General features: G+C 38.7%; 1 protein-coding gene across 4 annotated transcripts in view; it reads right to left on the bottom strand.

Annotated features, from left to right (window-relative positions):
• Positions 1-12,456, bottom strand: part of LOC131225841 (vacuolar protein sorting-associated protein 51 homolog) — a 63,020-nt gene extending 50,564 nt beyond the window's left edge. Inside the window, exons 1-6 of one of the 4 annotated variants that reach the window (XR_009161585.1) lie at positions 12,193-12,452; positions 9,692-9,831; positions 4,500-4,554; positions 4,280-4,387; positions 2,912-3,010; positions 2,689-2,766 (exon numbers count right to left, since the gene is read on the bottom strand). Coding sequence is in view for 3 of the 4 variants with exons in the window: in XM_058221437.1 (XP_058077420.1) it covers positions 2,689-2,766; positions 2,912-3,010; positions 4,280-4,387; positions 4,500-4,554; positions 9,692-9,831; positions 12,193-12,363 (651 nt within the window). In the remaining variant the exon portion in view is untranslated. Of the gene's footprint in view, positions 1-2,688; positions 2,767-2,911; positions 3,011-4,279; positions 4,388-4,499; positions 4,555-9,691; positions 9,832-12,192 lie in introns of all 4 variants that reach the window. The other 3 variants (XM_058221437.1, XM_058221436.1, XM_058221438.1) reach the window with 3 other exon arrangements.

Genomic DNA, 12,456 nt, shown 5'->3' with positions numbered 1-12,456 from the left:
CAAATCTCAGGTGGACCACACCACATGAAATAGTGATGATTGAATGCTTACCATTAAAAACTTTCCAAGGCCCATTTTAAGGATATTTGTAATGTTTATTTGTCATCCAACCCGTTGATAAGGTCAAACAGAACTCGATGAAAGATAAATACAAATATTAGCTTGACCCAAAACTTTTTTGGCTTAGAAAATTCTTTTAATGGTTATTCAACATTTTTTCCAGTGGTATGGTCCACCTGAGATTTGGATCTACTTAAGTTTTGGCATAACGTCCTTCAATGATCTGAAAAAACGGATGGACGGCGTGGATGTGAACCACGCTCATCAAGATGGGCCCCACACGGTAAGGTTAGCACCCAATACGTTGTTACCAATGTAACAACTATTCCGCTCCCTAACTTGAGAGAGAGAGAGTTCAAAAGACTCTCCTCTTCTTCGTTAAAGGCGGTCGCGAGTCCGCAACCGCGAACTGAAATCCTCGCCGAAAATCCCAAGTTCCCAACCCAAAATTACTAAAAATCTATCCCAAAATTTCATTTTTTTTCAAATCCTAACCTGAATCCCTGTAATTCTCGGCGAAAATTTGGTTTCCTTCCAAAACAATTATCTTCAAAGAAAAAAAGAGGGGGGTTTAGGGTTTCTCTTACATGATCCGGCGATGTCGACCGTGGCCCACCAAATCTAATCAAAAGCGACTCAAATGTAAGAGAATTTTTTCTATATTTTTGGAATTTCTAGATGGGAAGACAAAATTTCTATTAGCGTGCGATGTATCGTCAATATTAGCCATATCTGACAACATTATGCAATATCTTGTGATATATCTCACGATATTAAGAATTCTAGGATTTTCTTTTAATTTCTAAAGGCTTTTGAGCGGTTTCGTATCGCTAGCCCACGATAACGATTATCAGCCGATATATCAGCTAATAGTATCGATATTACGAACACTGGTCATAAGAAATTAGTTCAACCATCCCATCAATCCCATATATCCATCCAACCATCCAACCTTCAATCCAAACATCCATCAATATTTTCAGAATATTGACAACACAATATTTCGCCGAGAAATTGTTGACAATTGAAAAGGAAACGAAGTTTAATCTCAATATTGCTCATGTTGCAATAACTATAATATCGCAATATTATTGATATTATCGTTAACAATTTGAACATTGCATACAACCATGTGCCCGTAAAAAAATTGAAACAGTAATTTTTTTAATAATTAGATTTTTAGCAATATCAATACATTGACGATATTATCGAAATATCGCCAATACACTAGCAATACAAGAACAGTCGAAAATCTTAGTGACATATTGGCAATATCGATATGTTAGCGATATTAGCAGCACCTGGAATTTACACAATTGAAAATGTTGGAAATATCATACATTAGCGATACTTAGCGATACATCGCCAATATCTGAAATTTTTTATACTAGTGTTATTGGCATCACTGAGCTGGAGTTACAGATAATATCAGAGATATTTCAATAATATCAGGGAGACTTTGAACAATGGCCATTCCATTACATGCATTTTATCCCTTTTGGTTACATCCCCTTCTTCTCCCTCACCGAGGCCCTTATTTGGGTTTGTGGATGTAGACCAACCACAGGAGATACTCAAGTAGGGGAGTATTCAATTCCCTGGTTCTTAATGATTCTATGGTATCTAGTTGGCCAAAGATTTTGAGTTTGTTCAGCTAGTAGCGACTCCAAATCTCACAAACAACCCATATCTAACACACACGGCATAACCGACCGGCAGCCCACCCATGTGTTGACAGCCACTCAAGCTAAAAGGGAAATTTTATAGGATAACTATAAGGTCGGCCATGCTTTATTGAATGTTCAGCGGTTAAAGAGCAACATATAGGACAACTGTAGCTTAAATGAGGATGTTGAGATGGATGAGTGGCAAGACGAGAAAGGATAGAATTAGAAATGAATGCATTTGAGAGAACCAAGGAGTAGCACCAGTGATTAATAAGAAGAGGGAAAGTAGACGTGATGGTTTGGTCAAGTGCAATGGAGAGCACAAACCGTGCTGGTTAGGAGTGAGTTGGTACAAATTGAAGGCTTTAAAAGGGCAAGGGGAAGGCCCAAAAGGATGTGAATGGAGATAGTAACAAAGGATTTAATGACCTATGGTTTAACTGGAGGTCTGGACCTTGATAGAGTGGAATTGTGGAGCAGGATTCATGTAGCCAGCCCTAACTAATTGGGATAAGTCTTAGGTGAGGAGATGATGATGATGAGTAACTTGCTCAATTTGGAAAAACAAAATTGAGCCATGTACTTTATTCATTCCATCTAAATAATGAAATATATTTCTTACTAATCTGGCTATTTGACATTTCAACTGTAGGCCACAGGATTCAGTTTCTGAGCAAGTTATAGGTCTATGCCAAGGGGATATTCCAGGAAGAAAGGCCCCTTTGCCATAAATAGGAAGTGTGGTACATAAGAAGATCAAGGAGAGATTCTGATGATCCTAATCAGGAGCTCACAAATAGATTGACCTATAGTTTATTATTATTTTTAATTTTTTTGAAAGGGGTTTAAAGAGGTCATCATAGCCTGAGTAATTTGACTGAGATTAATATTTAATGAAGGATATTGAGGAGCAAGGTCAGTTCTAACTTTGAAGCGCTGGGTAAAGGATGAGAGAGAATACCTGCAGATTGTTAATAATTATTCCTATAGCTTCTTCAGATGCTCTCTTACAATCCTGGAAGGATGATTCTCCATATGCCTTGCAGAAGGAATAAAAAAGAGCCTCATCAGTCAAGAACAGTGGTTTCAACTTGAACAAGAGCACTGTGGCAAGAAATAGAAGTAAAAAAGGAACAAGTAGAAGGTAAGATTTCAACAACAGAGGCCCAAGGAAAGTATCTAACCTTAAAAATCGGCATGGCCCCAGTGTAAAACCTCACTGCATCAGCATAAGCTTCTGATTTGATACACTTTCCAAGTCGAGTTGGAAGATCGTATATAAACTGCTCTTTCAAAATAAAAGAAAAGAAAAGAAAAGAAAAGGAAAAAAGAAGAAATCTTTGGTAAATCATAAAAGGCATCATGTGATTTAAGTAAAGCTACTTGGCCAACAATTAGTGCCAAAGCTTAAACAAGGACACAATGTAAAAGATCCAGGCTGTTTGTCTAGGCAATGCTTTATGCTTTATTAATGCTCAAGATGTAAATTTCGCACTGGTAACAATCATCACTTATGTGGTGCCATTTTCCAAACGCAGATTGGGTGGTGAGTAGCTCACCACCCGCCGCGGTGGTGAAATAACATGGGAAGATTTGATTGGTGGGCCCGTACGCTGTCGGAGATGGGCCGAGTTCATACTCGGCTGAAAAACCTTTAAAAAGGCATGGGCCTATCTCTGACAGCGTACGGTCCCACCAATCAAAATTTGCCACATCATTTCACCACTGAGGTGGGTGGTGAACTCCTCACCACCCAATCCGCATCCCCATGTTCCAGTATCAGAACAGCTATTTACATCATGATTGATGTGCCGTTGCATCTAGATATTTAATTTTATTGACACAATATGGCATCCTATTAGTCTGGTGAGGATATGTATCTTTTAACCTTTTATGTTTTCTAATTTCGCTCTAATTTTATTTAGTTAATCTCCACAGACGGCATAGCTCAATGGAAAAGGTGTCCAGAATGAAAACCATTTCAATGAGAGTCGGCATAGGGATTCTGATAGATCTCAAGCAAGCACCCACTGTCACCTCTCAGCAGTTCATTTAGTCAACAAGAGCAACATATGATAGTTTTTCTTTGACCAATGGGCATTGTGATGTTCTATAATATAAAATATATATATTCATTAAAATAACGGTTAACAGAATAAATTCTAAATCCTACAGAATACCATGGCAATTGTCTAGCTCTAACCTAAAATGCTAACAACCACACATCCATGCACCCATCACAGGTACCTAGTATGGTTACAATTTACAAAACTTATATGATGATATCATCACATCCATAACAAAGTATCATCTAGTTGAGCAGTCAGATCTATTGGCATGAGAGGCTTGAATGAGACAAAGGTAACCTTCCACTACAAAGCCTTTGTATTTTGACTTCTTCCTTTCTCCAATCTGCTTCATGTTAATGGGGACTTGCTCAATGTGATTATATTGACCCACTCTGACCATTCCTTATTCGAGAATGGGGACAAAAAAAAAAAAAAAAAGAAGAAGAAGAAGAAGAAAAGAACTGTTGAGGGTCAATTCGATACCTGAACTTTACGAAGAAGGTTCCGGGTTCGGTGCAATTTCTCTATATGTTCTCTCCTTTCAAAAAGGGATGTATTAACTCCATCGCTTTTTGATTGGACGGACATAATCTGCAATAGTAGGTTGACAGCAGGTGATTTTTTTTTTTTTTTATTTTGCAAATGGAATTAAAATTTTAAAATAAAAAAAAAATCAAAAAGTGAAATAAAACCCTCCAACCACCTTCTCGAGGAGCTGCTCCATATTTGCCTCCATGCCAACAATGTTATTTTTCATCCTACAAAGAAAAAACCTCAAATTTTGATTATTATATCACATTCATTACAAACATTATTCAATTAGATAGAAATTTGGCCACATTAATCTAGTAAATTTAGAAGAACAATGTGCATTTGCATGCAAAGAATGCATATAAATAATTAATTAATTAATTATATATACATATATATTACTATTTATAATATTTTGCCTTTTTTAAAATTTAAAAATATAAGTACCATGTAGCGTAAGCTATAAGCTACAAAAGGCTGAACGTTACACAACACGCTACCGCTATTTAAAACATTGGTTAAAACCATTAAGATATCTAAAAATCTTTTGGTCTCTAAATTCATAAAACCTAGCCATGATTTCAATGTATAGAACTCCTCAGTGTATTCATTTACTGATTTGTTCCCTTGACGTAGATTGTGACATCTTTGATGGAGGTCACAGGTGTAAGTCGTGGGTAACTTCATTTTTTATTTCTTTTTTTTTTTTTTCCAAATAATTTACTTTCCCCTTACCTTGACTGATTTATCCAGCTTAGAGATCATCCCACCATGCTAATGTGTGCCAAAAAACATCATAGTTGCTAACTTAATCTTTCGATCGTCCACAATTTCCTTGCTTAGCAAATCAATGAAGCTGTTAACAAGCAACCGACCATGGAATTCTAGAATTTCTACCTTAATTCCAGGATCTCTGTCACGGTCCAAATCAGCACATGCTGGGCCCTATGGTAGACTGTGGGCTGGCATCACTTTGAGAGTTCTCCAAAAATATATTTATTGTACAATAGCATCTTACAATAAGAGACGCAGTGCCAGTTCATTTTAGGGGGACCAGACCAGATATTTCAACCAGTCAATGGAGATCAATCTTGAGTGAAGGGTATAGTGATAGATCTCATTCTTGGGCATTTTGCAGGAGACATTCAATTTTTTTAGGTTTTTCTTTGGATAGTCTCCAAGGTTATACTTAATGTCCAATAGTGTCTCACACTCATAGTCTCCGTATCAATCGATCTTTAGTGAGGGAACCAGATATTTAACAAATCAGTGGAGGTCAATCTTGATGAGGGTATCATGACAAAGTTCTCAGTTAGGGAATTTCTCAAGGAGACTTGGATCCACCACAATTTTGGGTTCGTGCCCTAAAATCAGCCCCGCAAAATGGATGGACGGCGTGGATAAGCCATATATATCACAGTGGGCCCCACATGAAATTCTCACCCTCCTTGGTTTTAGTGTCCAAAAAGCAAGTTGTCATTGTCAGCATAAGAAAAAAAAAAAAGTGCTGGAATTATATTGGTAATTAATCATTACCCATTTACATTCATTTACCTGCATTTACCTGGGGAAACTGAAAAACAAACACCCCCTTAGTGATAGGTAACCCTTGTTGTAGGACTTTTCTTTTGTTTTAAATGGTTTTCTTTTATATTTTCTTTTCTCCAGCTTGGTTACAACAATTACCACTATAATATGTAAACCAATGGCGAATTTCACCAAGAAGACAGTCTCTTTGTTGGCTCCCCAAGAAGGTGCAAGAGCTTTGCCTCCCAAAGCATCAAATCATTCAGCAAAGAATTATTTTCATAAGGCCTCAATTAAGAACTACCCTAGACATTTTTGCAAGACTACAAAGATTTGTTTGTTGATCAATAATATGAGATACCTTATTCCAAAGAGAGAAGAAAGACAACAAAGAGGTTCAGCAGCAAGTCAAAGGTCATTACCAAAAAAAAGGAGGTGAATGATCCAAACTCATTAGCTCATGAAATACAAGCCCTCTTTACCTAGAGAGGGTTTGCTTTAGGTTTCACATTAGAAAACGAGATTTTGAGTTTTGTAGCACAAAGCACTCCATCCATGCCTGCCTAAATTTATAAGTGTAAGTCTCTTATAGAATGAAGAAGTTTCCTTTCATTGTTAGGGTTGTTTTGGAACTTTTGGACAAATATAATAATCCGTGTACGATCACCTTAGGGATTTATTCCTAACGGTAAGAAAACCCTTATCAAAAAGATGGGCTTGAGGACCATTACAATGCTAGAACATCAATTAAGAACACCGACCAACTAAGGGTGCTAACCCCTGAACTAAAAACAGAAAAGAAACCCAATGCCACAGCACAAGAGAAAACAAGGTGTTTGACTCTTTCAATGACCGCAGAAGTCAGAGCACTAATACTAGAGAAATTGTGGCTGTTTCTTTCCCTCCAGATAGACCACAAATAGCCATGAAGCAAAAACCCCTGATGAGATTTTTTGCTTCCTGCGATGGTGATGCCGTCTCCAAGCTTGAATAAGCTGCTAAATAGTGCATGGCATAGACCAGATGACTCTGGCTATGAACCATGGAGAAGAAGATGATTAACGGATTCAGCATCTTGCAAGCACATGCAGCCGCCATTCACAAGAATCATGTTGCTTCGACATAGGCGATCAATTGTCAAAACACGGACACAACCAACAAGCCAAGCAACAGCAATAACTCTGGGTGAGGCTTTAGATTTCTAAATCCAGTCCATAGGCACAGTCAAGCCATCATTTCTGGACAAATGACATGCCATTGGTTTAACCAAGAAAGACATGGAAGGGTCCCATTACCACAACATGGAACTCTCCCTCAAAAGAGCTCAATCACCACTGACTAAATGCTTGAGACTGAACATAATGGTTTCCCACGTGCTAATAGCACTCACTGACTTTAGCATCCTTGACAGAACCTAGAGCATAAAGGCGTTGAAATGTTAACTGCAGCAGCGATTCCCTGCACCAACAGTCCTCCCAAAATCTGGTTGATTGCCAGTTATGTCGAATGGAACCCCTCTAGCATTGCTATTTCCATTGACGAGATCCCTTCCAACATCTGGAGACTGTATCTGACAAACACTGGAATCCCTCCACCATCCTCTCAAATGCTGTGCCATTCCATACACGCCTCCAAAATGCACAACCTTCATTGGGAAACGCCACATCCATTTGCCCTCTGATGCTTCATACATTGTTTTCAAGGGTCTAAGACCTGCAGCACCCTGGTTTATCAGTGTACGAACCTCTTTCCAATCCAGAAGATGGAACTTGTGCTTTGTATCTACTATTCTACTTTCCACTCCCTGCCACAATAAATCACATTGGATTTTTATTTTTATTTTTCAATTCTAGCTCACATGCTTACCAGGAAACAGAACAAAGACATAAAATACACCGCAATGGCAGCCATAGCTGCCTTAATTAGTGAAATCAATCCGGCAATCACTAGATACCTTCCTTTCCATGTAGCCAGTCTTATTTCCATTCTGATAATCACTGGGTCCTAAGGACCTTTAGAGGGAGAAGAGATACAGAAACAAAAAGGCAGCCTGAGAAAGATAGATGGCAGAGAACCTGATCTACAGCTTAGAATTATCGCAAGGTCCCTCATGTCACAGGTCTCCAGATCAATGCAAAGCATTTTGCTCTTAATGTCAACCTTTTGTTCCAAGACAGCCTCAAAGCACCTTAGAATAAACTGCAAGTTTGTCGGATGCTATCTTTTGGCGTTGCAAAATATTAAGGTGTCGTCAACAAATTGCAAATGCGACACATTCATTAGCCCATTCCAACCAATGTCAAAACCGTCAATCAGCCCCTCCTCCCTAGCTTTGATAAGGATCCTGCTCAGGATTCCAAAACAACAATAAATGGGAATGCGGATGAAGAATCCTCTGAGATTCCTGAAAATAGCCTTTCGGGGATTCATTGGCAAACACCGGGTATTTTGCTGACGAGACACATATCTGCATCCAACTTCTCCATCTAACGTCAAATCTCATCCACGATATATAGTCCAAGATACGCCAATCTAAATTACCATAAGCCTTCTCCAGGTCAATGTTGCAGATCATCTCCGGCTTGTGGCCTTTGTTTCTTTGATTGATACATTCATGCGCAACGAGGGTTCCACCCCCTCCTTAAGAGCGATAAGGGAGGTTCCCAAATCCCTACCTAATCTACTGCAAATGTACAATTCTTTGATGAAGTTTATAATATCCCCCTTAACCTCATTCTAAGATGAAAGAAAGAAAGCAATGGAAAATCTGCCTGGTCTCGGTGCCTTATCCGACCCAAGCTGTGTTACACCACGGCCAACACTTCCTCTTCTTCTATCAGGAGTTCATGCGCATTTCAGATCTAGTTCATTGATTTGATTAAACTTGAAGTACTCAAGTTTGATCAACACCTTTGCTCCTTGGTGAATGGGTGGTAGTAGAAATCCACAACCACAAAGCACACTGCTTGCGGCTCTTCCACACTCACACGATCCACTCTCAAAGGTTAACCCTTCGTGACCACTAGCCATATGACGGAAAAATCTGATATTCTTGCTCCTACCTTGAGCTGGAAAGACATGAATAGCTGATGCCACATGATTTTCTCTTCATTGGCCTTCTTTTTAAAGTCTTCTTAAAGCTGTTGTTTTTTCGTAACCTCATCTGCCATTGATCTCCCCAACTCAATTTTCTGTCGATACTTTGAATTCCAAAAGGATATTTTCCATGGCCTCTTCCAGTTTGCCAAAGTGTTCCTTGTTCCATCTCTAATTTTAATTTTGAGAATTTGCAACCTCAGGTCCAAATCTTAAATAAATAAATAAATAAATAAACTCAGGCCCAACCCTCTCCCTGCACTGCCTTCGAATTTCATCTCCGATCGCCACTCTCTGACTTTTTGCACTAAGTATTGAAGGCACATGAGTTTGGATTTGGCAGGAATGAGACCCCATTCATCCATCTTTGAGGAGAGGAGATGGGAAAATGATCAAATGCTGGTATGGGAAAAGCCTGCTGAAGGCTTGGACCAAAACATGGATCAGCAGTACCTTCACCCGGTCTACAAGTGGCATATCACTTCATTATGTGTGTATGTTACACAGAGAATCATTTTTTAGACCAGAGATGCGGATGAAAAACAGCCCTTGACCTCATCAAAACTGAGAAGACACTCATCGAAACTGACAAGCAATGACAATATAAATTTCTATCTACCCATACCCACATGCGTGTGTGCACACCAATGCATATGCACACCCACACCCACACACAAACACACACCACAAACCAGTCTACATTAAAGCTTGGACAAAAACGTGGATCAGCAGTACCTTCACCTTTTAATTGTATCTGTGGCACTGATAAACTTGTTGTAGTTTTCATATACTAACATTTGCAAGTCAGTATCAAGATTTTTTATTTCAGCAGCCATTTCAACATGTTTTTGAAGAAGCCCCTCCAAATTCGACTTTTGAACCTGCACACATAATACAGTGGAAACCATATGCTTGTTACATACACAGGTAAAACACTTGATGTAAGGTATACATTAAATTAAAGAATCTACTCAGCACTCAAGAATGCTTCTGCAAGTTTCTACCTTCAAAACCTAGAAACAATTTGGACTGGAGTCTGACATTCACATTTTTGTAGAAGACACACTTAATCCCACAACAGACTAATAGAGTTGGACATTCACATTGTCATGGAAGACAATATCCAATGAAAACCCAGAAGGTATGCGTCACAAACTCTCATTCCTGAGATATCCCAGTCTGTAGAGAGAAGATGCAGATTCTCAGCTTGGTATAAGATCTAATGATTGAGAAATTTTCATTTTTCTACATTTCTCTACATGAAGGTATTGTTTCAAACATTCGGTATCTTTTATTCACTAATATGTTAGCAACAAGATGCTGATTTTCCTATGAAACATTTCCATTTCCGTATAAATAATGGATATTCCCAGTACCCAAGCTTTGTAGAGTCTAAACAAAACATTAAAAAGCTCTAATTCTTTGTTAAGAAAATAATAGGAATAAAAAAGCTCTCACCAATGGAATCTCAATTCAAGTAAGTTCATGATTACAACTCCATTTATTTCAAACTCCTCAAATGGCCATTATTGTATTCATTTGCATTTAAGTCTTAGGACAAGCATCACAAATACAAAAACTCCCATCAAATCCCTCATATCTGCACCCAAAAGAAAAATGAAAAACTTGATTCAAGTTATTTTCATTACAATAAAGAACCAGTAATATCAGGCTTTACCTCAACGGCCATCCATTTTCTTCTAATTTTCTTGCGAGGGGTCGTTTGGCAACCTGGAATGGGAAAATTACTTAAGAATCCAAATCCAGGATTTGGATTTCCTGACAATTTCATTCTGTCGGTTGTGTTTGACAACATAGAATTTCATCATGGAATCTAGAAACTTGTGTTTGGACTGTGGGAATTAGCTGTCGAGGATTCTAGTGTTATATTCACATGAGGGTGAACTTGAAGAGGTAAATCATATCAAATATGCTAATATGACAAACTTGTGTGCCATGTAAGACAATCATTGGGCTGAGATCATTGTAAGATGGGCTAGGACAAAAGGTTAGGCAATTCCAAGCATCAAATAGCCCACAAAAGTGGGCCCACTAAATCATAATTCAAGCTATAACCCTATATGTGCATCGACAGATTGTCCAGAAACATGTGAGGTAAGCAGGGACCACTCAGCATGTGTGCCCCAATTGATTGAACATCTCTAAAAAAATCACTCCAATCGTAGGACCCTCAACATGTAGGCACTTAGGAATTGCATAGGAGCATCCAACTAATTCAAGCTAAATTATCCAAATTGTGGGTCAAAGTTCAGATGCATCATGAACAAAACATTAGGCTTATTTGACCATTGGCAATCAGATTGGAGAACATTTATTGGATGGTTTAAAATGAACAGTATCGAATGGTCCTCAAATCGGTGGCTACAGCCGTTAAGCTGATATGATTTTCAGTCAGTGAATTCAAAAAAATGGGTTCTACAATTTTTAGTCTGTTAAATTTGATTTTTTAAGGAAGAGTTGGTTCCATGTTTTTCGTGCTGGCAATGTCCCAATTCAAGGCATTTTCAGTTTTTTCAAGCTTAAATGAAGAATTGAATTGAAAAATGTCAAACATTATCGAAATTCACAACTACAAAAAGGAGACAGTACCAAAATTTCAATATTTAGAGTTGAACGAATGGAATTAGATAGCAGAACCCTAGGGCCTGTTTGGACAGTGTTATTAAACGGTATGGAATTGTATTAGATAGAATTAACACCATTATTGCACAATGATTACATGCCTGGAAATACCATGGTATTTTCACCGTCCAATCCCACATTTGGGAAAAAATTATTCCCATGAGCAATACAGTGTACTAAGTGAAGTCTGCATTTGGTGGACCATGGAATTGTAATGAACGGACCACGTTTCACAACTGATGTCAGTCAGTCACCTGTACACATATGCAACTTGAATGTCACGTGTAAAGGGCACATCTGGATGGACGGCGTGTATAAAACATGTGCATTGACGCAGGGCCCACAGTTGTAGTGGATTTCGAAATCCACCAAAAACCCTGCAATGTCCACCATTGGCTCTGGAATATATGACACCGGGATTAATCCAATCCTTCCTATTGTTATCAAACACCGGACGGAATTTGCATGGGACCAAATGCAATTCCATACCACCTAATCCCATCTAATACCATGCACCAAACAGCTCCCTAGTTTTCAAAGGAAATATTCTTCGGTCAGGAAAATTGACGGCGAATGGAGAACGGAGATCGAGACATTACCAGTAGATTCATGTAGAGATCGGGATCGAAGGAAGTGGAGTTGATGGCGTCCAAGGAAGCTGACTTGGCAGAAGCAGAGGCAGCCAAGGAAGGTTCTGGAGAGTAGAAGCTGGACAGAAGATCTCGCATCCTCTTCGCCTTGTCATCTAGAGGAAGTTCGTCTGCCGCCATTTCCTCTCTCTCTCTCTCTCTCTCTCTACGGAGGCAATTAGGATCGGAGACTGAGAAAATGCGATTTGCAGTCAGCAACTGGTTCCGGTGTTC

The sequence above is a fragment of the Magnolia sinica genome, chromosome 14 (genome assembly GCF_029962835.1).
Source record: "Magnolia sinica isolate HGM2019 chromosome 14, MsV1, whole genome shotgun sequence".
NCBI lineage: Eukaryota > Viridiplantae > Streptophyta > Magnoliopsida > Magnoliales > Magnoliaceae > Magnolia > Magnolia sinica.
This window is presented reverse-complemented; position numbering and strand designations above follow the sequence as displayed.